Source organism: Microtus pennsylvanicus, chromosome 16, assembly GCF_037038515.1.
Source record: "Microtus pennsylvanicus isolate mMicPen1 chromosome 16, mMicPen1.hap1, whole genome shotgun sequence".
In the NCBI taxonomy this organism is placed as follows: Eukaryota; Metazoa; Chordata; class Mammalia; order Rodentia; family Cricetidae; genus Microtus; species Microtus pennsylvanicus.
In genome coordinates, this window is record NC_134594.1 from 35,652,691 (window position 1) to 35,680,076 (window position 27,386).

At 38.7% G+C, this 27,386-nt stretch overlaps 1 protein-coding gene across 1 annotated transcript in view; it reads left to right on the forward strand.

Moving 5' to 3' along the window:
• The window catches only part of Rsrc1 (arginine and serine rich coiled-coil 1), a 290,661-nt gene that overhangs the window by 20,940 nt on the left and 242,335 nt on the right, over positions 1 to 27,386 (forward strand). The window contains exons 7-8 of the mRNA XM_075950688.1: positions 1,275 to 1,470; positions 1,901 to 2,026. Of these exons, the coding sequence (XP_075806803.1) occupies positions 1,275 to 1,470; positions 1,901 to 2,026 (322 nt within the window). The remainder of the gene's footprint in view (positions 1 to 1,274; positions 1,471 to 1,900; positions 2,027 to 27,386) is intronic.

A 27,386-nucleotide genomic window follows, 5' to 3' on the forward strand; every position in this document is an offset into this window, starting at 1 on the left:
TTCTTTTGCGTACCCCAGGCTAGCTAGCCTCTCTTTGTCTCTGTGTCGCCAAGGAGGACCTTAAACTTCTGATTCTCTTGCCCCCACCTCCCAAGTGCTGGTATTCTTGGCATCACCAACACTCAGAGGTTATGCAGTCTGGAGAGCCTGCTCCCTCATGCTTATTAGACAAGCAGTTTCTAGCTAAGCTACATGCCAAGCCCATGCATTTATCTTTCTTTTAATAAAAAATTTCAGATATATTTCTTGAAGTAGAATTATACTGTCAAAAAAAGCATGAACATTCTTTTTACTTTGTAAATTCATTTGCTGACTGATTTTCTGAAAGACTCATACCAAGCTAGCTGTGTGGAAAGAGCTGGCTGCCTTCCCAGTAACCATCAACTTTGCTTCTTGAGTTCGCGTTTCTTTCTTCAGTTTCAGAAGTGAAATGAATGATAATAGTGCATTGTTTCATCTCATACTTCCATAATGACTGATGAGCTCTTCCCTTTGAAATATCTAGAACTCAGGGCCTGTGGAGATGGCTCAGAGGACCTGGGTTCAATTCCCAGCACCCACATGTAACTCACAACCCAGTCCCAAGGAATCTAATACCATCTTTGGACTCCATGGGCACTGCCTTCATGTGGTAAACAGACATATATTCAGGCAAACACTTATACACATATAATAGAACTAAGTAAAATCTCAACAACAACAACAAAAAACCTTTAAATAGTTATAACTCAACTTGAAAAGTATGACTACAAGAGCTAGTTCCAGGACCGGAACCAAAAGCTATGGAGAAACCCTGTCTCGAAAATTCAAAAAAAAAAAAAAGTATGACACTAAAGTGCCTTTCATCTTCAGGGAGTTTAAAATGGACGACTAGATGGCTCATTACTAAGCAACTTAAGCTGTCAGAAAATTGATGTAATAACTTTCTTTAGGATTGATAATCAAAAGACATTCAAAAAAGTTGGTACAAATTCAAGTTGTTCAGAATGTGTAAAAAGTTCATTGATATACTACAAAATTGTGTTAAAGCTATTTCACACAGCTAGGAAAAAAAGCCAACCACGTTTTACTTTAAGAAGCTTTAAGATGTAGCTGGGTATCGGGGTCTGTCCCAGTAGTTCCAGCTGCTCTGGCATGGCAGGAAAATCAGTTGATGCAGAAGTTCACAGCCAGTTTATGGAGCATAGTTACTATTTTTATTTAAGTTTAAAAAGTTGTGTCTTGATTTCATTTGTTGTGTTACTAAGTCAGGATTTTTTATTGTGACCTTGTAGAAATGGGGCGCCGGTCATCAGACACCGAGGAAGAAAGCAGAAGCAAGAGGAAAAAGAAACACCGCAGACGCTCCTCTTCCAGCAGCTCTTCAGACAGCAGGACGTACAGCCGCAAGAAGGGCGGGAGGAGGCCACGGTCCGAGTCCAGGTCCTGGTCTAGAGACCGGCAGCCTCGCTCACACTCTTATGAGAGAAGGTCGGTGCTCATGACTTCTGTTTATGTGGTAGAGGCAGTAATGTCCTTAAGAAGTCATGTTATTTTGTGTGTTTAATTTTGTTGGCTAAAATAATTTTCTTTTAGTAGTTAGTACTTAGGGCAAATCCCAATCCAGAGGTTTTCTTTTCATTTTTTGTCTAATCAGTTCAAGCATCTATATCCTTTGTATGTAAGCAAGCAAATAGAAGTTGGTATAGTTCTTATATTATCTGATGATATGACCCATAATATCTTAAATTGTACCCAGTCTGTCTGAATCATCCTTCTGGGTGTTGGAGATCAATAATGTTTTATGTCTTCAGTCTTCTTTCAGGAAAGAATGAAACAACAAAAATGAGACAATTTTAGATTCCCTCTTAATGCTTACAGCCCAGACTTTGCACTGCGTGATGCTTATGGTTTCTTTCAGACGCAGGCACAGGTCCAGCAGCAGCTCTTCTTATGGCTCCCGAAGAAAACGAAGTCGAAGTCGTTCCCGGGGTCGAGGGAAGTCCTATAGAGTTCAGAGGTCTCGCTCCAAAAGCAGAACAAGAAGGTATACACGTGCTGCTGTGTAGCAGGCCCTTTCCAGATCGGTGGCTCACGGTAGCGGTGGCTCACGGTAGCGGTGGCTCACGGTAGCGGTGGCTCACAGTAGCGGTGGCTCACAGTAGCGGTGGCTCACAGTAGCTGTCCTTCATTTTTACTTGGGTTCTACAATCTGACTGCGGCACATGGCAGCTCTACTGTTCTCTTGGACACTGCTCCTGCAGGTGTCATTATCCGATGGCTTTATTGGAACTTGATGGTTCAGTGTAAGCTCACTCAGGTGTCTTGTGTTTGTTTCTGGCTGTGGCTTCTCATTCTCTGATTGATGGTGGAAGATTTTGAAGAGGAAAGAGCAGGAATTGCAAACTCACTAGGTTTATAACTAACATGCTGTGGTATGGACTGAACATTTATGTCTTTCCAGAATTTGTTAAGGCTTCTGTCCCTGGTGTTTCTGTTTGTAGATAAGGCTGTTATAGAAGTAATGAAGGTTAAATGAGGTTATCTTGTTGGGGCCCTAGTCTGATAATGCTGTTGACCCTATCCGAAGAGGAAGTGAGGGGCTGGAGAGGTGGCTCAGCAGTTAAAAGTATAGTTCACAGCTTCCTGTAAACGCCAGCACTGAGATACCCGCACATATGTGGCATACATGTATACAGACACATAAAGATAAGAGTGTAAACCTTAAAAAAAAAGGATAGGGGAGAAGAGATCTTTCCATTTATCCTACATAAGCTCAGAGCGTGTCATGGGAGGGCCCAGTGAGATGGCTGCCCTTTACAAGACAGAAAAGAATCTCACAGCGAACTAAACTATCTGGCACGTTGGCTACCCAAGAAAATACATTTCTTGTTTATACTGTGGCAGCCTTAATTGACCTATGTGTGCTGCATGACTCCTGCATTTTTTAGCCTCGCTCTAAGGCTGTATAGGGAATAGTGTGTTTGAGGAGTTGGACATCTTGGACAGTGAGAAAATGTGACTGAAGAGAATAGGACCATGGTATTGAGGGAACTGAGGAAAACAGGTATTTGTAATTCATTGAGTTTTAGACAGAAGAGTATTAGAATAAATAAAAGATAAAAACAGTGTTTTGTTGTTATTGTTGTTTTAATTAATTAATTTTACATTCCCAGTCCCAGTTCCCCCCTCCTCTCCTCCTAGTCCCTTTTCCTACCCCACTGTTTTTTTTTTTTTACCCCCAATCGACTCCTGCTTTGTTTCTATGAAGCTAATGTCTTAAAGATGGCTTCCTGTCTCCGCTTAGCTCTGTGTAGTGTTAGTCTCTAACTGGGGATTCACATTAGTGTAATGGGCATCAAATATATAATTCTCTTTGCATATGAAGCTTGGTTGCATTAATGTCTAAATGTTTAGTTTTTCTGGATTCTTGTTATTTGACATTGCCCCCCACCCCCAGCGTGTTTTATTTATTCCATGTGTAAACCACTCTGTATAATACATTTTTGTTCTAGTATATCCCCAGAGTTCCAAGGTTTTATTTTTATTTGCATATATTCTTCCAGTTTTTTGCCATCATCTCTACTTTGAAAATACTTTCTACTCTTTAATGTTCAGTTCTATATGACCTTTAATTCTTTTTATTGATTTCTATCTTTTCTCCCCAAGTCAAATTTAACTCATCTTTTTTGTTGAACATCACTGATGTGTAACAATTACGAATATGTGATCTTAGTTTTAATTAAAATGCATGTGTATTTTTCTTGGTCTTATATCAGTTCTGCCTTAAGCACTGTACTGTAATCATGGAGACTTTACAGCATGTTTTAATTTTTGGTAGGTTTAGTCTCCCAATTCTTTACCTGTTCTTTCCGAGTGATTACCTGGTGACGTTTCATATGAATATAAGTTTGCTGCTAAGTCACCTAGTTCTATTATAAAAGCCTGATATTATTTTTAGTCAGATTTTATCAAATTTACAAGCTACAGTCACTCCACACTTCTCTTATGCTAAATTCTATTTAGAGCAGAGTCTAGTTTTATTCTTATAAGCACTGTTGTATTCCTCAGAAAACAAACATTTTGTTCATTTCTTGTTAAATTTATCCTAAAGTACTTTAACTTCTTATTGCTATTATACGTGGGGATAGATAGGATATGTAACTATTTGTTATTTTATATATGAAATCTATGGAATTCATACTAATCTTATATCCTATGCCACTCAATTCTTTTACTGTTCCAGTTCCTGTGTGTCTCTCTAGGGCTTGTGTATAAATAGAAGTAGTTCTGCGTTTCTAATTCTCATCCTTTTCTTTCTTTCTGTTATCTGATTGTATTGCTTTTAACTTCTAGGCTAATACGGAACAGCATTGGAAAGGATATAATTTTTTTCTGTGACTTTATTGAAAAATGTCTGTATTTCCTGTCGTCAGGCGTATAGCATGCACATTTTTCTATTTTAAGAGAGTGCCCATCACCCTTTCTCCACTAGAAATGGGTTCTGAGTGTTGAATTTTCTTGAAGCATTTTTATCCAGAAATGATTCCCCCAGATCTCTTGAGGAACCAATGTTGCTTTTTCTGGAGTAAACCTAGTTGATCTAGATTTGTTTTTTGGTGTGGTAGAAGAGTTTGGTCTCTTTTTTACTTTGTATTTTACATTGATATTTATATGTGATATTTGTCTTTTCTATACTACTTTTATTAAATCTAGCAACTATATTCTTTGCCATTTCTTCACAAAGAGAACTCAGAAGTTTTTCTTCATTTTCAATACCCAGGAATAATTTTGGGTCATTGGGACTCTTTCCTTGAAGCTTTTGTAGACTGATGAAACCCTCTAGGACCAGTGCCATCACAATAACTTTCTTCATTTCTGTAACAGAAATTGTACAGTTTGGATTTTATTTCATATGACCTACTTTTGATAAACTTTTCTTGTTTAGTGCATTATCCATTTCATATAGATTTTAGAATACGTGCCTAGAGATGCAGCGATGTGCAGCCAGGCACTGGCTGAGCTCCTGGAGCTGAGCTGGAGACTGGGAGGAGGGATTTTATGAGCAGAATTGGAGGTCAAGATCATGACTGGGAAAACTATAGCGACAGCTGACCCCCACCTAGGGAGAGCTCACGGACCCTGGACTGACAGCTGGGGATCCTGTATGGGACCCAGCTAGGCCCTCTGATTGTGGGTGACAATTTTGTGGCTTGGTCTGTTGGGGGAGCCCCTGGCAGTGGTAACAGGACTTACCCTAGGTGTATGAACTGGCTTTTTGTAGCCAATTCCCTGTGGGGAAACCTTGCTCAGTCTTGGTACATGGGGAGGGGGTCTTGGTCCTGCCTTAACTTGGTATACCAGACTTTGTTGATGCCCCAAGGGAAGCCTAACCTCCTCTGAGGAGTGGATGAGGGATGGGATAGGGAAAGGTGGGAAGGTAAGAGGGAGAGGGAGGGGGACCTGGGGCTAGTATGTAAAATTTAAGAATTTTTAAATAAAAATAATAAATAAATGCCTAGAAGTCTACAAAATACCCCGTGAAGATTCTAGGCTTTTCTGCTATTTCAGTGCTTATTTTCCTTTTGTCTTTCATTAATTTCTTTATTATAACTTTTTTTCCTGTTTGAATTACCTGGTAGATTACCAGGCATGATTAGTGCATGCATGTAATCCCAGCATGAAGGAGGCAGAAGTCATCCTTAGCTTCAGCAAGTTTGAGACCAGCTTGGGCTGCACAGACCTTGCTTCAAAAGATAACCACATTAAACAATAGATTTTGATTAATTATGGCTTCTGCTTTTCTGTTTTCTAAATTATTGATTATTGCTTTTATTTGTATTTCTTATTCTGTACTTCATTTTTATTTAGTTATTGTTCTAATTAAAAATAAATTTGTGTGTGTATGCATGAGCACGCTCATGCTGTGGCATGTGTGTGGAGGTCAGAGAACAGCGTAGGGGCTGATTGCTTCATTCCATCTAATGGCTTCCAGAGATTGAGTGCAGGTGTGGCTCTGAGCACCTCTCCCCACTGACCATCTCCCCAGCCCTTTTGTTTCCTACCTCTTGAGCATAACTTCTACTGATAAAAGTGTTTAAGGCTACACATTTTCCTGAAACCACTGCTTCAATTATATTTAATAGACTTTTCTCCCCCAAGATATTTAAAATTTTCAAGTGTATAGCCAAGTTGATAATATAATTTTGTATTGAATACTGATATATTCACTACCTAGACATTTACATTAGCTTTCTACTTGACTTATTAAATACCTACTCATTTTTCCCTCTCTGCCCATTAAGTCATCATAAAGTTTGAATCCATTGTTTCAGACATCAGTATATATTATATTCCCTTTAAATATTTTAGTATCTAATTACAGAGTTTAATATTTTACAAATTTTTCTTTTGAAAAGATACTTTAAAACATGTGGTAAAATTCATAAGTATTACAATGTACAATTCTAAGCATACATTTGCTGAGCTTGACAAAGGCACATACCCTTTAAAATAATAGACCTTTATCATTTTCTGATAGTTCACTCGTAACTTTTCTTAAATCCTGCTTGCCAAATGAACTGGAGCCACAGTCTTTGTTTCTTTGTGAGTAGATTAGTTTCACATGCCTGCAGTCATAAACAATGTACATTTTTGTTAAGGCCTCTTATTAACCATAGTACCTTTGAGATTTATTTACTTTATATATGTTGATAATTATGTCTTTCTGTTGTTGAATCTATTACATTTTATTGGAGAATTTTGTGTCAATGTAATCATATGGTAGTGATATTCTGCATGTGCCTTCTAGTCAGCTTAATGTTTTCATTTCTATATCAGTACCTGTTACTTTTATTGTTGAATTATAAATATATCATAGTTTATTCACACATATACTCATGTGTACAATTTATGAATACTATACTAAAAGTTGTATTCATTATTGAAAATGGGGTATTAAAATCTCTGGGAGGCTGGCAGCAGGCTGGCAAGATGGCCTCAGTGTTAAAGGTTAGCCGTCAAGTCTCTTGTCAAGCCTGAGGTCCGGAGTCTGATCTCTGGGACTCACATGGTGGAAGGAGAAAATCAGCTCCAGGAGCTGTCATCTGATCTCCACCTGTGCACCCTGACATGCCCACGCCCACACATAGGCACACAAAGTAAGTCAATGGAAGTGGAATAAAATCTCTTATTGGAATCGTTGCTAATAGTCTTCATGTCATCTTTGTCAAATTTGCTTCATATATTTGGGTTACCTGATGTTAAATGTATGGATGCTTAAAACTCCTCTGCCCTCCTGCTGAAAATGCCGACTTCTTGTAGAACACCCTTCCTCTGCGACAGCCTTTACTTCCAGTCTGTGTTGTTTGATCCAAGTTTGGCCACTTCTAATCTTTTGGTTACCATGGATATTGAATATATGTTTCCATCCTTTGTTGACTATATGTCTTTATAGCGAAGGCTTGTCTTTTCAATGATCAGTCGGTTCTTTGACAATTTTATACTTGTTTCTGGTTTTCCTCACTCCTGCCTTCTATTACCTCCGTCTACCCTGCCATCATTCTTCCTTGTAAGTCAAAGTCCTCTTTCCACGTTCATGTATTGTTTTGTGACCCACTAATTTTAACCAGGATCATTTTGTGGCCAAGGTTTGAAACTAACCACTGGAGCCTCGTGGGCTCCCCATGGGCTACACAACTGAAGATAATCCAGGATCTTGGTAGTCAGTTGTTCAGCAGGGAGGAGCAGAGTCTCACACTTCTCCCAGTTCGTGACTGGCTGCTGATAGGCACAGCTTTGTGTAGGCCCAATGCAGGCAGTCACAGCTGCTGTGAGACTCTGAGTAGTCTTTACAGCCTTTCTTCCTATCTTCAGTCTCTCCATTCTCTCTGTTCTGTCCTTTGTGATGTTCCCTGAACTTCAGAGGTTCGTACAAATGACCTGTTTAGAGCTGAGCCCAGGGTTGTCACTTGCTCTTGGTATTTTGAGCAGTCATGAGTCATCTGCCTTCACTGCAATTCACTGTAAAGAGAAGTTTCTGTGATTAAGGCTGAGAGTAGTCTTGTTTGTGGTTATAAACATAAGTATGTATGTATAACGTAAGTATAAATGTAGCTTGGTTTGGTGGTGATTTGAATGAAAATGACCCCCATAGGCTCATAGGGAGCGACACTATTACAAGTTGTGGCCTTGTTAGAGTAGGTGTGGCTTTGTTGGAGGAAGTCTGGGGGTGGACTTTCAGATTTTAAAGGTTCAAGCCAGGCTCAGTGACACACTCTCTTCCTGCTGCCTGCTAATCCAGATGTAGAACTCTTGGCTCCTTCAGCACCATGTCCACTGTGCGCTGCCATGTTTTCTACCATGCTGATAATGGATTCAACCTCTGAACCTAAGCCAGCCTCAATTAAAAGTCCTCTTGGGGCTGGAGAGATGACTTAGCAGTTAAGAGCACTGACTTCCAGAGGTCCTGAGTTCAATTCCCCGCAACCAGTTTGCCTCCATCTATAATGAGTTCTGGTGCCTTCTTCTGGTGCTCAGGCATACATGCAGACAGAACACTGTATACATAACAAATAAATCTTAAAAACTATTTTCTTTATGAGTTGTGATATCTCTTCATAGCAATAGGACATTAATTAAGATAGGTTCCGTTCCAATTTTCTTAGCCATTTGAGTTTGAGAATTTCTTTTAGCACACATTTATCTGTAGGCACAAATTTGCCTTATGACCTCAATGTCGTCAAAACCCAAAGTTGTTTTTGGAATGTGTTTTTGTGCCCCTCTCAGGTGTGGCAGGTAGGAGTGAGTTTACTTTAGCTGTTGTATGGAAAAAAACATGTTTTTGCCATGTGCAGCTTGTCCTTTTGATTGAATGCCTTACTCCTGTGACTCTTTGTTTTTATTATTTTTTGGGGGGTAGGTAGGGAGATTGAAACAGGTTTCACTAAATAGCCCTGGCTTTCCTGGATCTTTCTCTGTAGACCAGGCTGGCTTCGAACCTACAGAGATCTGACTGCCTCTGCCTCCTGAGTTCTGGCATTAAACGTGTGCGCCACCACCTCCCAGGCAGCTCATGGGACTCTTATAAATTACCTCATACTCTGAGTATATCTTCCTGAGTCTGGTTAACCTCACTCAGGATGAAATTTTCTGCCACGATTAAAAGTGCTTTATGAAATATGGGACAATAGCTCAGTGGTAGAGCATATGTTTAGCGTGCATGAGGCCCGGTTAAGACAAAACACAAAAAGACAGAACCAGCAATAGATTACATACCACTTTAGTACTGCAGTATTGTGTTTGTACGCTTACTTTTTCCAGTGAGCTTTCTCCTCTGTTCTTATGCTGCTGTCCAGGATTCTCTTGTTTGAGCTTGCAGGGCAGCTTTATTATTTATTGTAAGGCAGAACTAGCAGTGAAGAACTCCTTCAGCTTATTTGAGAAGTTTTTATTTTTGCAACATAGTTTTGTGTATTTTAGAATTTTTAGTTGACAGTTTTGTCTTCTATCGATACTTATTTTCTGTTATATTTAGAAAAAAAATTCAGTCATTATTTCATCAAATAAAATTTCTATCCTTTCTTCTTCATTTCCCACCACACCGGAACACCCAAATACACACATTAATCTAGCTAATGATATCTCCTATATCCCTTCCATTTTCTTCACTCAGTTTTATAGTAGGCTGTCCTGCAGCCTACTATTTAGACCCTTCTCATGCTTCTACTCTTCAATACAGTTCCTCACATTGTGAAACCATAAAGCTTCATAACTGTAATTTTGCCTCTGTTATGAATCATAATGTAAATATCTGTGTTTTCCATTGTTCTTAGGTGACCCCTATGAAAGGGTCCTTTGACTTCCTCCTACCCCTGAAAAGGGCCACTATCCACAGGTTGAGAACCACTGATGTAGACCATGACGGCCGTCACCTCAGTTTCTTCTGCTTGTTCTTCTAGACAGCTGGGATTCTATTTTTAGATGGTTGATTTGGTTGAATTGCTTTCTTTTTATATCAGTCTTAGAATTTTGAATTCTATGGTTCTGTAAAGTAGGTAGTATTGTTTGCATATCCATATGCATTTAGAGTCAGCTTGCCATTTCTTCAAACAAGTCTGCTGGAATTGGGGGTGCAGCTCATTGAGTGACTAGGATGGAAGAACTGCCATAATCGTGTGTTGGGTTTCCAGGTTATGAGCGTAGTGCACATTTCTAGTCTTTCTTTAGTTTCTCTCAATAATGTAGTTGGTTTTCAGTCTAAATATTTTTATGTTGTTTTACCTGATGCTGCTTTGACTAGGTAACTGACAAATGGCTTAAACAATGTAAACATTTTCTCATAATTGGTTGGGTTCGGGTGAGGGCTCTTTTTGTGGATCATAGACGACCATCTTCTTGCTTTATTTTCCTTTTGTAGTGGAGAATACTGCAAAAAGAAGCAATCTTCATCTTGTCTCTTTTATCAGGACACTAATCCCACTGTAAAAGGTCTCATTCTCTGAAACTGATTACTTCCCAGAGACCCCCTCTCCTGATACCATATAGAAAAAATTAGAGTTTGTACACATTCATTTTTAGGAACTGTGCTAGTCAGCATTCTTATTGCTGTGAAGAGACACCATGACCACGGCAGCTCTTATAAAAGAAAACATTTAATTGGGACATGCTTACATTTTCAGACTTTTAGTCTGTTGTCACCATGGTGAGAAGCATGGTGGCATGCAGGCAGACATGGTTCCAGAGAAGCAGCTGAGACTTCTGTGTCCGGATCTGCAGGCAGCAGGGACAGGGAGACACTGAGCCTGCCCTGGGCTCTTGAAACCTTAAAGCTCACTCCCAGCCACACCTCATAATCTTTTCAAATAGTGCCACCTCTTGGTGAGTAAGCATTAAAATCTATGGGGGCCATTCTTATTCAAACCACCACAGGAACATACAATTAATGTATAGCACACATTCCATTATATTTATTCCCTATTTTCATGCTATTGAATGTTGACTTATATCTACTCTTTAATAAAAGATAAATTCTGGACATGGTGGCACATGCCTATAATTCCAGCACTTGGGAAGTGGAGGCAGGAGGATCAGGAGGTAAAAGCCATTCTTGGCTATATAGCAAGGAGTCTGATGCCTGTCTGAGCTACAGAAGACTCCGCTTCAGAAAACCCAAACCAAAAATATAGTAACAAATATGTATGAATGAATATATATGGATTTATATATTGAAGAAAAGAAAAACTGCAGGCTGACCTCTGCCACAAGGGCTACACGTAACAACTTGGGCTACATAAGACCTGCCTCAAAACAAACAAATAACAAAAACAGCAACAAAATATTACAAAGATCATTACAATGGCTGTATCTAGCATAGGATTGGAGGTCAGATAGAGGAGAGCTCTTTTTTAAAGTATATTTTGAACACAAATTGAAAAAAATTCAAGAGACTGTAGTTGCTATTAGTTTGCCATTTTATACATTTTTCTACAGTATGTATTTGATACCTTTTTAATTATGAAATAATGAGCTAAATCAAAATAAAAAAGAACATTGAAATATTTTAAGATTGACCTTTTCAATTATTTGCTAATATGTAGACATACAGTTAATTTTATATTATGTATTATATACTTTTTGCGTTTTGTTTTGTGTATTTTCTGTTTATTCGATGATCTATAATTTTGCTGCTCTTGAAGAGTCTTTAGGATTTTCTCTGAGAACAGTTTTATTGTCTGATAAGTAAAGAATTTTTTTTCCTATCTGTCCTGAAACTCACTTTGTAGACCAGGCTGGTCTTGAACTCACAGAGATCCATCTGCCTCTGCCACCAGAGTGCTGGGGTTAAAGGAGTGCACCACCACCACTCGGCAGGGAAGGGTTTTATTCTCCTGTTTGAACTGTTTATGTCGTCTTCCATTTCTCTGTATAGTATTGTTCATGGTGGTGGTGAAGAGAACTGGCGGTGATGGTGGGCATTCTTGCAGTTTTTTCTGTCTTAGAAAAATATTTACTTTAACAATAGTAACAGTAGTCTTTTTTGTAAGCTGGTTACCTTTGAGACTGAAGAAAAATCCATATTTTGAGCTTGCTGAGAAAGTTTTTAAAAAATATTAATTGGTATTGATTTTTGTTAGTTTATTATCTTTTGAAATAAACTATAGTTTATTTTCCAATGTATTGTCATGATTTTTTGTCCTACCTCTTTACGACTGGTCTGGTCTGACTTTAGTGGTCATTTGTGTTTATTGAAGATTAACTACACAGCTAATTTTCTTTTCTTTGTTTTTGGGATGGTCTGTCTCTGTGTTGCCCTGACTGATTTCAAACTCTGAAGTCAAGTGATCCTCTTATGCTGGTCTCATAAGTAGTAGATTACAGACTTGTCTTACCATGCCAGTTCTCATTATAATTTTCTCTTTTCTATTTAAAACTTATATTTTATTTATTCATTTAGAAAGTGTGTGTGTGTGTGTGTGTGTGTGTGTGTGTGTGTGTGTGTGTAGTGTGTCTGTGTCTCTGTGTGTCAGAAGACATTGAACTCAAGTCTTCAGACTTGACAGCAAGTACATTTGCCCTCTGAGCCATCTGGTCAGCCCTGATTTTCCTTTTGATTTCCTAATTTAGATAGGGCAGTGCAATTACTACATTAATTGTATTAATAGTATAATTTATTAAATTATGTTCAGAAGACCCCTTGTGTATATGTGTTATTTTAGGATTTATTTATTTTAGTTTTTCTAGACAGAATTTCTCTGTGTAGCCCTGGTTGTCCTGGAACTCTTTGTAGACCAGGCTGGCCTTGAACTCACAGAGATCCATCTGCCTCTACCTCCCAGTTCTGGGATTAAAAGTGTGTGCCACCACTGTCTGCTTTAGGATTTAAATAAAAACATTTCATCATAAATCAGCACCTCCCAGACAGATACTCTCTATTATTCAGTTTGAATTTTTTTTTGCATGAGTCATTATCTTCACTAGAGACATATTTTGCTTTTGGAAGATCTCAGAGGAGTTTCCCTAGAACAAGTTAACTAGAGACACTAACCAATAGGTGAGCTTGAGAGATCTTGCACCACCCAGTAAGAGAGAAGAGCTGTGAAATGTGGTTCCCGACATCAGCCTCTGGCCTTCACATGCATGTCTTTCCCCACACATGTCTGCATAAGCAAACGTGCATCCCCACGCATATAGGAAAATGGAGTAAAAAGGGAAAAATGTGTTTTCTAAACTATAAAAGTTTTCTAAACTATATAAAAGTTATAAGAGAAGATGTTGATCATTGTATGTTAGAGAAAGGTATGAAAATTTCCTTAGTAATATGGTTTCACAGATAGAACAAATAATAAATTATTACTAATTGAAAGGAATGCAATATGTTTTCAGGAAATGTATTTATCTAATAAGATTTGTTTCAAAAGCACTTTGTAGCTGGGCTTATTGATATATACCTATAATCCTAGCTCTCTGGAAAGCAAGACGGGAAGGTAACATGTTCAAGGCCAGCCTAAGCTACATAGGTTGTCTCAAAAAATGATCACTAACTACTATCCCTACTAAAAACATTTGTAAACTGTAAAGGCAGCATACTGTTTTTGTAAATAAATAGTTTCAAATTTTTCTTTATACTACCCATTAAAACATAGTTATGAATTTGCTTCTATTTTATTGGGTTTTAGTGGAAAGGTCTGATTCTCATATTTCCCACATGTTTGTCTAAGGAACAAAGGACAACATTTCTGATCATTTAATTTTCTCTATATTCCACTTTTGAATATTAAGTAGAAAGGTTGGATTACATATTAATATAGTAATCTTTGTCTCTTCTTAATTTGAACAGTATTGATTTTCTTCAGTTCAAATTTAGATTAAACTCTTTGGAACCATAAAATTATTATTGTACTTCATATGAAACAAATGATTTTTATTCACATAAGCTCTAAATAAATATCGGGGACTCAGTTTTATACGGGATGGTCTTTTCTTGTTTTTGTATTATTTATCTCATACTTCTATTGATTTTAATGGTTATTTTCTAAACAGTGAATAAATTGAAACCTCTTTTGTATTCATTGTTTACAACCCATTAGTATGTCCACGGACAAGAATCAATGAGACCCACTAAGCAACTCTCAAGCGTCTAAGATCATGTGCTGATGCCAGCCTAGGTAAAGGCTCCGCTGTGGATTTTATACTTGGAAGGTCTTGGTTTTGAAATGAGTAGACCTTGAGTTCTGGAATATTCATATACCTGAAAATAGGAGAGGGGGTGAGGGGAGAATTTAAGCAACGTTGTACTTTTTCATTGTGTGTTCTCATTCCTGCTTTAGTTTTTATTGTGATCATATTAAATAGTCAATTAGGTCTTTCTATAGTTTAAAGTACCCTTGGAATAATTATTAAATTTAAAGAAACATTTAAATAAGAATGTTTTAACATCTAATTATGAGAATTATAGAAATGATACAAATGGTTGATTTCTCACTTTTATTCTTTTTTAACCTATTGATTTTTGTTTTGCTTACATCTTAAAATAAGAGCAAAATGTGTGCTTAGAGAGCAATTATTTTATTTTATTGAGGACATATCTTAAAAGTCAAGAAGTGAAGCCGCTTGGTAATGCTATAAATTTGAAACTGTCCTACAGCAAGAAACTACGATGCAAATATGACTTAATAAGATCACAAACTGAATTTCAGTGAAACAACCAAGATTTACATTAAATTAGGAATTTTAAAACTGATTTAGTTTGTTTTACTGAGCATTTGCTTAATAACATTTTGCCTTCTTGCAATCTTTTTAAAGACAATAATTCGTCTGTGAAATGCAGCCACATCTTCAGTAGAAAAATTGAAAGTAACAGCTCACTTTCTGAAACCACACATATAGCGATATAAAGAAATATTTCAGCTCTACAAAATTTAATAAATCATCCCATTTCCTAATTTGATCATATTAGATGCTGATGTGGAAGAAGCATTTCAAATACCATCTCCTCATTAATATACATCAGTCTGGGGAATAGAATGGAATACTTATGCAGAGATGTCACAGTTACTGTTTCTTAGTTTACTAAGTGGAACAGGTTGATGTGATACCGAGTGCTATTTGTCAATGTCTTGTTAAAATGGTTTGGGTCGAGTTATGGAGTCCAGAAAGACGGCGGCTGATAAATCAAAAGTGGATTGAGTGGACAGGAGGCAGTGATTGATACTGTGACAGGATATGAAGAAAGGAACCTTGATACAAGCATGCATGATATTGAATATGAGAAAGGAGATGGCCCTGGAGTATGGATATTATTCAAGGAAATGAGAATAATATTATCATCCTGAAAATATTGCTGGGTGAAGATTAGGATACTTCTTATTAGAGCATAATACTTTGCCAGAATGGTAGGGATAAATGTATGTAAAAAATTATGTGAGAAGAATGCTTAACTTCTTAGTGGAGACTCTTGAATGTTTACTTGCTCTTAGAGATAGTTTTAGCATTTTTCCTAACTATATTATATATATGTGTGTATATATATATATATACATATATATATGTATATATATATATACACACACACACACACACACACTCACACACCACATTCACACACATACACACCAAAAATTTATAAATGTCCTAACTTCTGTGAAATTAAAACTTTTTAAAGATTACCTTAAAGAGCAATTACTACCACATATTGATTTCACAAAATGGATCAATTTCGTTGATAAATTCTGAAGGTAAGTAGCTCACTTTCACTCCATTTTCACTCAGGATTAGGTTGTTACTTCTTTCAAGTGAGAAACCGGCATTCTACCATTTCCAGCATTTTTTAGGTAGCCATTTTAAGCAGAAAGGAGATTCTTGATAGAAGGGCTTATTGCCTAAGGATCAAGGCTGTAGGTGCTGAGTAGTCTTTCCTGAATTATCATTGAGATGCAGTTGATGATCGGGGACTCCTGGGGATCCTTTGGTTAGTCTGATGTTTGTCCTTAACAAAGCCTAGGTAGGAGGAACTTTCCTTGCCTTCTTACTAGAAGTGTTCTGTAACAAAAGGCAGAAGAAGAGGCTCTTTGGGAAGATATTTAGTTAACTTTAAAATTTTTTTTATGAGATATACTTTTTTTTTTAAGAGACACACTGTTGCTAGATAATTATAGCTATAGTATTTGACTTTATTTGAAAAAAACTTCAGTGTTTTTTTCTTAAGTTCTTGATGCTTTATTATTACTATTATTTATTATTCAGATTTCGTTTTGTATTTAATGAAAAGTATTTGAAATGAGGCATTATGAAATACTCAGGTTGCCTGAGTCATTGGGATTAGTTTATGGTTTATTGACAGTATCTTTCCAACCCTAAAGAGTCTGAAAATAGTGTGAAGAGTAATCCTTGATTCCCTAAGGCGAATTTCATTCAGTAAAAGCTTCTATTTCAGAGGTTCTCATCCTCAGTATTTGAAAAACCAGGTAAACGCATATTTATTTATTTATTTCCCTATTTATTTATTAGATGACTTTTCATTATGTAGCCCTTGTGGTCCTAAAACTCACCAGGCTGTTTTCAGACTTACAGAGCTTGGGCTGACTCTGTCTCCTGAGTGCTAGGATTAAAGGTGTGTCCTCTGCCCACTGCTAACATTTATATTCTTTTTATTTATTTATTTATTTTGGTTTTTTTCGAAACAAGGGTTTTCTGTAGCCTTGCTGCCTGTCCTAGAACTAGCTTTTGTAGAACAGGCTGGTCTTGAACTCACAGAGATCCGCCTGCCTCTGCCTCCCGAATGCTGGAATTAAAGGCGTGCGCCACCACCGCCCGCTCAACATTTATACTCTTTATTGTGTTATTCAGTGTGAAAAGTCCTTTTCTTCTCCCTCTTTTGGTGTTAAGATTATACCTAGACAAGCACTCTACCACAAAGGGACTTCCTTGGCTCTCCCAAATTGGTTTCTTTTTAGTGAACATTTAAGACAGGAAAAACAGTCGTTTCCAAATTATTCAGTTCTTATTTATAGTTTTCTGGAGTTTCTCCTTTAGGAGTTTAGAATACAACACAAAGTATTGATAAGGTCAAAGTGAGTGTGGAACCTTGGAGAAGTTTGGATGCTGAGTTTTTAGGTTAGAAGGTTATTTTAAATTAGGGGCATAAGTCACTTCATGACAGAATACATTTTTGAGAAATGTATTATTAGGCAAATTTGTTGTATGAACCCCAATAGAATGCACTTTCACAGACCTAGGTGGTGTAGGTCAGTCAGTTGACATGGCATCATGCAGAAGATGCACTGAACAGGTGGTGTGTGACACTGCTGTCTGCAGACAATGGCATGCTGTTTATATAGTAACCCCTTTTCAGTCCCCGAAGCCGAGGACCGAACCCAGGGCCGTACGATGTACCACTGAGCTAAATCCCCAACCCCAGTAAACCCCTTCTCTAAAATAACCAGAAGTACAGTTAGATTGCAGCAGTAAATACCAAGCACATAAACTTGTAACGTGGTTGTCATTACAAGTGTTACACACTTTACATAGTTTTGTATGCCTTATTATTCTACTGGCTGAACAGTCCACCAACATGTGTAATACATTGAACTAGGAAATTAGTTTATGGCTTTGATAGTAATTTCTCAACTGTTAGAATTCTATTGGGTTATGTTGTATATGCAGTTCATTGGTGACACAAATACCTATGTGGTATGTGTCTGTTTGTCTGGGATCAGCAAGCTGAGACAGCAAGTCAGTTTCTAGGAGGATACCAAGCAGGGGTAGCTGAACTCGCTCCCTACCTGTGTGGAAATCTCCTGCTACAGGGTGGTGATTTTATACCTGATTTTTACTAAGGGTGTTTTTTTTTTCTTTTTACATCTAGGCTGTGTGTGTGTGTGTGTGTGTGTGTGTGTGTGTGTGTGTGTGTAGATCATGCAGTGTTAATAGAGGTTGTGAGTGAGACCCGGACGAGAAAGCTGAACAGCCTTGATTTTGAACAGGTAGTACCCAGTACAGGACCTGTCAGTTTGAGATTTAAAATCTATTCTGTTTCTGTAGGTACACTTTTAAGTAAAAAGGGGGTATTTCTGTTCTCTCATTTATTTTAGCTAAAGCATATTTATAAAATTTGCTCAAAATAAAGAAAAAAGCCCAGCCGATGGGTCTAGCAATGTTTTATTAACATTTCCTAGACCAGATCCAGAAGCAGTTTGCACTGATATTCAAAGCAGATGAGCTTTAATTATTAATCCTATGGAATTAATGAGTGCCATTATAAAGCAGGTGCTCTCTCTTTACTCCACCCTACTTCCCTATCATGTTGCTTTAATTAGGACTTCCTGGCTTATTCCAAATATCCAAATTGGACAAGAGATAAACTGTTAGGTATTAATTCTGAAATCCTCTGGTTTTTAATAAAAGACTCAGCGGTGTGTTTGACTAAGATGCTAATGCTATGAGGCAGGGCTTTGCCGTGTTTTTCAGGCTGGCCTCAAACTTGGCATCCTTCTGCCTCAGCCTCTTGAGTGTTATATGTGTGTCATCATACCTAGACTTTTTCTAGGTCTGTAGTGTTGTGCTGATGGAATAAATGAACAGTATTACTTTAGATCAGCTTTAAGACTCTGTGAGTGTGAGGGTGGTGTAAGTGTACTGTATACACACTCACGTTTGTGCACGTCTGTGAGTGTGAGGGTGGTGTAAGTGTAATGTATACACACTCAGGTTTGTGCACGTCTGTGAGTGTGAGGGTGGTGTAAGTGTACTGTATACACACTCAGGTTTGTGCACGTCTGTGAGTGTGAGGGTGGTGTAAGTGTACTGTATACACACTCAGGTTTGTGCACGTCTGTGAGTGTGAGGGTGGTGTAAGTGTACTGTATACACACTCAGGTTTGTGCACGTCTGTGAGTGTGAGGGTGGTGTAAGTGTAATGTATACACACTCAGGTTTGTGCACGTCTGTGAGTGTGAGGGTGGTGTAAGTGTAATGTATACACACTCAGGTTTGTGCATGTCTGTGAGTGTGAGGGTGGTGTAAGTGTACTGTATACACACTCAGGTTTGTGCACGTCTGTGAGTGTGAGGGTGGTGTAAGTGTAATGTATACACACTCACGTTTGTGCACGTCTGTGAGTGTGAGGGTGGTGTAAGTGTAATGTATACACACTCATGTTTGTGCACGTCTGTGAGTGTGAGGGTGGTGTAAGTGTACTGTATACACACTCAGGTTTGTGCACGTCTGTGAGTGTGAGGGTGGTGTAAGTGTAATGTATACACACTCAGGTTTGTGCATGTCTGTGAGTGTGAGGGTGGTGTAAGTGTACTGTATACACACTCAGGTTTGCGCACAAAGTCAGACATGCTGCTGCTGTCGTTCTCGGCTTGATTCTCTTGGACAGAGCCTTTCACTGCAGCCTGGCTGCTGGCCAGCCAACACAAGCGACCCTGCACTCTGCCCTGCCACAGCCTGGCATTCCAAGTGTGCATGTGGCCACTCCTCCTCTGTGTGTGAGTGCTGGGATTGCGCCTCCGGCCCTCCTGCTTGCACAGCAAGTCCTCTTACCCAGTAAGCCGCCTCTCCAGCCCTCAGTATTAAGACTGTTTTGGTCTAATTAATTTGCCTCATTTTCACAGATTATTCAGAATCTTAGCTGGCAAGAGAATTATGTTCTATAGTGACAAAGTAGATGACTTTAAACAAACATTTTTTTTTCAGCTTTTAAACTGTAGTTCCAGGCTGGAGACATGATAATAACAGAGCACTGTCTGTTATTCCAGAGGAGATGGGTTCAATTCCAAGCACCCAAATGGCAACTCACACCTGTCTCTATCTCCAGTTCTAACACCTTCACAGAGATATACATGAAGGCAAAACACCAACATACTTAAAGTAAATAAATAAATAAATAAATAAAAAGATTAAACTGTAATGTCATTCTAGCTCCTCAGTAGCTGATTCCTATCAAATCATTTTGTGCCCAGCTACAATTAGGGCCCAGATTTCTATATACACTGCATGTGGGCCCTGAGCAGTCCTGTCTGAAAACTCCTGAATTGATTGAATAGCCCTTTGTCACTAAGCTAAGTTAGAGTTACTTCTCAGGTTTTTCAGCCAAGTTTCGCTTCTGGGCACAGTAGGGCCTTGGCCCCAAACCAGCTGAGTGGATGAGTTGTCCATTTTGATTTTTCTTGACTTTTTCCCATTGATATAGAGAGCTAGAAACTGACTGTTCTTTATGCAGTGTTTATTTTGGTAGTAACTTCTGTCCCTTTCTCTCACTCTTCTGTTTAAACGCAGGGCCTTTCATACTACATACTAAGGGCATGCTTTACCACCGAGCTACACTCTCAGCCCTCTTAGCTATATCTCCTGCTGTGAATTGTGTCTCATTTGTGACAATGATAGAAAACACCCGAGCAGATTCTGTGTGGGAATGTTTCCTTTCCTGATTAGAGTTGACTAGCAAGCCTTGCTGTGTGCGTTTCTCAGATACAGCTGTGTAGGGAGATCCATAAATCTTGGCAGGTCCCTGAATCTAGTTCTTGTTGTAGAATAGGTTATTATCATAAGCTTTTCATTTAAAAGTTTTTAAAAATTGTAGTCTCTCTCTCTCTCTCTCTCTCTCTCTCTGTGTGTGTGTTGTCTGCATGCTTACTTGTATTTCACCTGCATGCTTGGTGCACATGGAGGCCAGAAGAGGGTGCTGGATACCCTTGGACTATAGTTACAGATGGCTGGGAATCAAAACTGGGTCCTCCATGAGAGGAGCCAGTGTTCTTAAAAGATCTTCACATTTGTTCTGTTTAGTAAAACTAGTACACAACATTAGATGGCATTTCGCTGCAGTACTCTTTACATTTTTTGTATAGACATGGATATCTGGTTTCATACACATGTTTCTCTTCTGGGTGTTCTTAGCCTACAGCTACAACAGGGAGTGTAAATAATACCTTTGTAACTATGTGTTAATCTGCGTGTTCCTGGGGAATGGCCATAGTTCTCTGTGTACCTTGAAATCTATAGCGCTTGAAATAAACTTGTTATTCATAAGCATTAGACTTGAAATTAATATATAAAGATTATTTATTTATTTAAAGTAGAATCTTTACTCTGTATATCAGACTGGCATAGAACTTACTGTGTAGCGCAGGCAGGCCTTAAACCTGGCACAGTACTCCTGCCTTAGCTTCCTAAGTATTGGGCATTACAGGAGTCCAGTTCACCTTTCTTTTTTAATGTTAAATATAGAAAAGGCCATTTTATACTCTTACTTTTTCTCCCCCACATTTCTATTAGAAATAAAGTTTTTGTTTATTATAGGATCATTGTAACAAGAAATGACGAGAGTCTGTTAGAGTCATCTACTCTAGAAATTATTTCCTTTTATTTTCTTCTTCCAAATAGAATTTTTAGAGTTTCTACTGATTCTATTATTTGTGAAACCACCTGTGTTTCGCTTCTGTTCCTGTTTCTTCTCTTTAGAGACTTCGCACGCTGTACTGCTTGCCTTCAGTGTTATTTCCAGGCTGGAATCCCACGGTTTTCTAGTTTCCCTTCATGTGAAAGGCTCCGCCTCCCGAGCCTCCTGAGTTATCTGGTTTTCACTTGCATATTTTGTCTGCCTCCTGGTAAGAAATGGTTTTGTGTAAAATGGACACAGGTAGTGTTTTTTTCGGTCTGTGTTTCCAGCATGTTTTCTGTTAAAGGCCGCGGTTGCAGTTGACCTTCCTGACTGTCAGCACACTGGCATGTTACTCTGCAGGAAGTGCTATGTAATGACTACCAGATCTCTCTGCATCTCTCTTACTTCACGAGTCTGGTCATTCTTCCTCATTTGTTATTTTACCTCATTAGAATTTCAGATCGAATGTAGATTTACTTTTGTAGTCTGTAAGAATCTCTGCTGGACATCTGGGTCACTTGTTTCCACCTTGTTCTCCTGCCAGTTGCTGTTGGCTCCATAGCACACGAAGAGTGGAAACTCAGTACGCTTTCTCTGGAACTGTGTGTTCTGCCGTGTGGCACCTTTAGTCTTTAGAGCAGTGAGCAAGAAGAGATGGAAAGGGGTTGTTATCTGTCCTATCAGAGCTGTTCCCGGCAAGGTAAATGTCTCGGGTCCTAACTCAGAAAGTACTTGACAGTGTCAGATGAGAGACAAATTGTTGGCTGTGGCTACAAACATGAAGGGACTCTGGCAAAAGAAGTGCAGAGGGCCCTGCTGGCCTGAAGCCTCTGGAATTCCAGACATTCAAAGCCTTCAGGTTATGGGCCACAAAATTGCAACATCAAAGTTTAGCTTACTAATTTGTAAAGCTGGCAACTGAGTTTTGTGAAAAGAGTTTTTATAAAGTAGTCCTTTCTATGTAGTAATTCTTTCTCATTTGTTATTTGGCTTTATTAGAATTTCAGATATAATGTTGATTTACTTACATACGCTGTATATATAGAAATTTTGCTAGGCATTTGGTCTGTAACGTTTATATATATGATATATAGTGTTATGTATATATAGTGTTTATATATATTACACAGACACGCACACACACACATACACACACACATATATATATATAACATTTACTTATATAAAACTGCTGACCTTTGCCAGGTCTGACATTGACCTGCCATCATCATTAAAAAATTTCAGTCATTTGTTCATGTTATATACTGATTTGTTGGAATAATAGTTTGTTGCAGAGTGCTTGCTTTTTTTTAAATTTTTTTGTCTGTCACCCATTACAGAGAATACCACTTCTATCAAGACTTTTGCTACTCTTGTCTTTGGTTACCTGAGTCTCCTGTAACACAAAAATTATGTCTTATCAACCGTGTTTCATTAGTTTCTAACATGATGCTATCTATCTAACAGTTGGTTTCAAAAAGTCTTAAGAGTATTTTCAGTCAGTTGAAAGACTAGCGAATTTATCAGTTTCCAGCATACATTTTTAAAACATGTTCTGCATGGGAGTGTTGATGTTTTTTGAAAAACCAAACAAAACAAAACCCAGAAATGAGGTTGTGAACAGAAAGAGCCATACAGAATCAGATTATATGATCTATTATCATATCATTTTGAGACTTCATTAACATTTATTTTAAATAAAATACTCTCTTGCTGACATTAAAAAAAACAAAAAAATTTATTTGCTTAGTTTATTTCTAGAAGATGACTTAAATGTGTGATAGATTAAATAAGCTCTGGTCCTGACTGTCAGGGTATTGGGTCCTAAAATTATAGTTGATTTGAAATTCTGCACCAGAAAGTTGCAAGGAAATATCAATACTATATATGTAGAGATTGTAAAAAAAAAAAAAAGTCTATGGAAGGACATTTGGTAGGCTTTTAAATTGATGGTCAGGTACTATTTATATCAAAGATTAAAAAATGATTTTTCTTTAAGAGTGCTACATTAAATATATCATAGCAAACATGCTTTTTCTTTTTTTCTTTTTTTTCTTGATTTTTGTTGAGCTCTACATTTTTTTCTGCTTTCCCTCCCTGCCTCTCCCCTCCCCTTCAGTCCTCCCCCAAAGTCCCCATGCTCCAAATTTACTCAGGAGATCTTGTCTTTCTCTATTACCCATGGAGATTAGATCTATGTATGTCTCTCTTAGGGTCCTCATTGTTGTCTAGGTTCTCTGGGATTGTGATTTGTGGGCTGGTTTTCTTTGCTTTATGTTTAAAAAACATTTATGAGTAAGTACATGTGATAATTGTCTTTCTGGGTCTGGTTACCTCACTCAAAATGATGTTTTCTAGCTCCATCCATTTGCCTGCAAAATTCAAGATGTCATTTTTTTCTTCTGTGTAGTACTCCATTGTGTAAATGTACCACATTTTCCTTATCCATTCTTTGATCAAAAGGCATTTAGATTGTTTCCGGGTTCTGGGTATGACAAACAATGCTGCTATGAACATAGCTGAGCACATGTCCTTGTGACACAATTGAGCATCCTTTGGATATATACCCAAAAGTGGTATTACTGGGTCTTGAGGAAGGTTGTTTCCTAATTTTCTAAGAAATTGCCACACTGACATCCAAAGGGGCTGTATCAGCTTGCATTCCCACCAGCAATGCAGGAGTGTTCCCCTTTCCCCACAACTTCTCCAGCATAAGTTGTCATCAATGTTTTTGATCTTGGCCATTCTTACAGGTATATGATGAAATCTCAGAGTTGTTTTTATTTGCATTTCTCTGATGACTAAAGATGTTGAACATTTCCTTAAGTGTCTTTCAGCCATTTTAGAGTCCTGTTGAGAGTTCTCCGTTTAGGCCTGTACTCCATTTTTTTTATTGGATTATTTGTTCTTTTGACGACCAATTTCTTGAGATCTTTATATATTTTGGAGATCAGACCTCTGTCTAATGTGGGATTAGTGAAGATCTTTTTCCATTCTATAGGCTGTCCAAACATGCTTTTTCTACAGCAAATGGTTTTAATTTACCAAGAAGGAATATGGTGGGACCTTTCTAATACCAATTTATATATATATATTTTTTTCTATAATCACTATTATATATACTATAACTTTTTTGGTATATTATCATAAAATAATAATACCCTAGTGATTATATATTATATATAATACCTAGTGATTATAGGATATAATATATATTCTGTAATTATTTTTCTTTCAGATGAATAGTTTAGAATTTCTTCCATGACCTGTTTTTCATTCAATAGATATTTGTTCAGTTTCCATGAGTTTGTAAGCTTTTTGTTGTTTCTTTTGTTGTTAATATCCAACTTTAATCTGTGATGGTCTGATAGGATGCAGGGAATTATTTGTTTTTTGTTTTGTATCTGTTGAGATTTGTTTTGTGTCCAAGTATGTGGTCAATGTTGGAGAAAGTTCCATGAGGTGCAAAATAAGAAGTAATATTTTTGTGTTTGGGTGAATTGTTCATAAATCTCCATTGAGCCTATTTGGCTTATAATATCTGTTTGCTCCAATATTTTTCTGTTTAATTTTTGTTTGGACGACCTGTCCATTGGTTAGAATGAGGTATTGAAGTCACTCACTATCAGTGTGTGAGGATAAATATGTCATTTAAGCTGTAGTGGTGTTTTTGTTGTTGTTTGTTTTGCCCTGTATTGAGGGAATAGATGTTAAGAATCAAAAAGTCATTTTAATAAGATTTTTCCTTTGTTGAATATGTTGTGTCCTTCCCTATCTCTTTTGATTAATTTTTGTTTGAAGTCTATTTTGTTAGATATTAAAATAGCTACACCAGCTTGCTTCCTAGGTCCGTTTGGTACATTTGCTTGGAATATCTTTTTCCAACTCTTTATCTTGAGATCATGTCTATCCTTGATGTTAAGGTATGTTTATTGGATGCAGGAGAAGGATGGATTCTTTTTTATATCCATTCTGTTATTCTTTATTTTTTATTGGGAAATTGGCAACCTTGACATTGAGAGATATCAGTGCCCAATGATTATTGATTTTTTTATTGAGCATGCGCACACACATGTGTATGATTCCATTCTTTTTGACTTTTCTGTTTTGGGATTTAATAGTCTCCATGTTTCATTGAATGTAGTTAACCTTTTTATATAGGAGTTTATCTTTTAGCTCCTTCTACAGGGCTTGATTTGTATATAAATATTGCTTAAATTTGATTTTATTATGGGATGTCTTATTTTCTTCATTTATGGTGACTGAAAATATAGTAGTGTGGGTTGACACCTGCCTCTGCCTCCTGAGCGCTGAGTGCTGGGATTAAAGGTGTGGGATTAAAGGAGGTCCATTTCCCAGGATCTTGTTTTGTCTCTGTTGGGTGGGTGTGCTGTTTCTTGGTCTCTGTTTCCTCTGTGGATTTTAGGAGAGTGTGATCCCTGTGTGTTGCTTCTTTGGAATATCTTTTTCCTGGGTCCTGATAGGGGTGGGCACTGAGGATTCCAGCTAAAATGTGTTTCTGGGTATTAGGACTTGATCCCTAGGAATGGGAATGGGCTGGGGCCAGTAGAGCTGAATTCACAAGAAGGAGGGAAGCTCAGTGTTCCAGCAGGATCTGCTCAGTTAGTTCCCTGGTGATGGGGGTAGAGAATGAGGAGAGGCCACAGCAGAAGGTCTGCAGCAGAGCTGGCGATGAGGCCTGGTACAGAAGCACAGGTATAGGAAGTTCAGCGGGCAGGATCTTTGTGATCCACTGAGGATGGTGCAGGAGGGGAGGATCTGTGTGATCCACTGAGGATGGTGCAGGAGGGGGGATCTGTGTGATCCACTGAGGATGGTACAGGAGGGAGGATCTGTGTGATCCACTGAGGATGGTGCAGGAGGGGGGATCTGTGTGATCCACTGAGGATGGTGCAGGAGGGAGGATCTGTGTGATCCACTGAGGATGGTAAGGAGGGGGGATCTGTGTGATCCACTGAGGATGGTACAGGAGGGGGGATCTGTGTGATACACTGAGGATGGTACAGGAGGGGGGATCTGTGTGATCCACTGAGGATGGTGCAGGAGGGGGGATCTATGTGATCCACTGAGGATGGTACAGGAGGGGGGTTCTGTGTGATCCACTGAGGATGGTACAGGAGGGGGGTTCTGTGTGATACACTGAGGATGGTACAGGAGGGGGGTTCTGTGTGATCCACTGAGGATGGTGCAGGAGGGGAGGATCTGTGCGATCCACTGAGGATGTTGCAGGAGGGGAGGATCTGTGTGATCCACTGAGGATGTTGCAGGAGGGGGGATCTGTGTGATACACTGAGGATGGTACAGGAGGGGGGTTCTGTGTGATCCACTGAGGATGGTGCAGGAGGGGAGGATCTGTGCGATCCACTGAGGATGGTGCAGGAGGGGAAAGGAGGCTACAGCAGGTGGTCTGATGTAGACCTGGTAGTGAGGCTGGGGATTGGCTTTGGAGGAGCTGAGGGAGAGGTGAAGATCTGCTATTAGTCTCCCTGTTTCCCAGGTCTGTGTGGCCTGTGGGTTCTCAGGGCATGCCTGCTGGAGTTGGGGCTGGGATAATGGAAGGAGTTAGGGAAAGATCTGTGGGTTCCACTAGAGATTGGGGGTGGTGCTGTGACAGGTTTTCTGCTGCTAAGCTTTGGGTGAGACTGGAGGATTAGGTCTGGAGGTACAGCCTACCTGCTTCCCTGCTGGCCTTTGTGTTCTCAGGGAGTGCCTGCTAGAGTTGGGGCCTGGGTTAAAGCAATGAGTAGGAGGAGGGAGGTTAGGAGGTGGGAAATCTGTGGGATTCACTGGTGATGGGGGAGGGGCTTAGGAGGCTGCAGCAGGTTTCTGTTGCTAACCTGGGGATGAGACTGGGGGACATGACTTGGAGGAGCTAGGGGTGCTGGTCTCCGAGTAGCCTACTTGCTTTCCTGGCTGGAGTCCAGTCCCTTATGATTTATTTCTAACTTGTGTGGCATGTAAGTCAGTATTCAAGATTTTGATAACTCACAGTTTTTAGTTT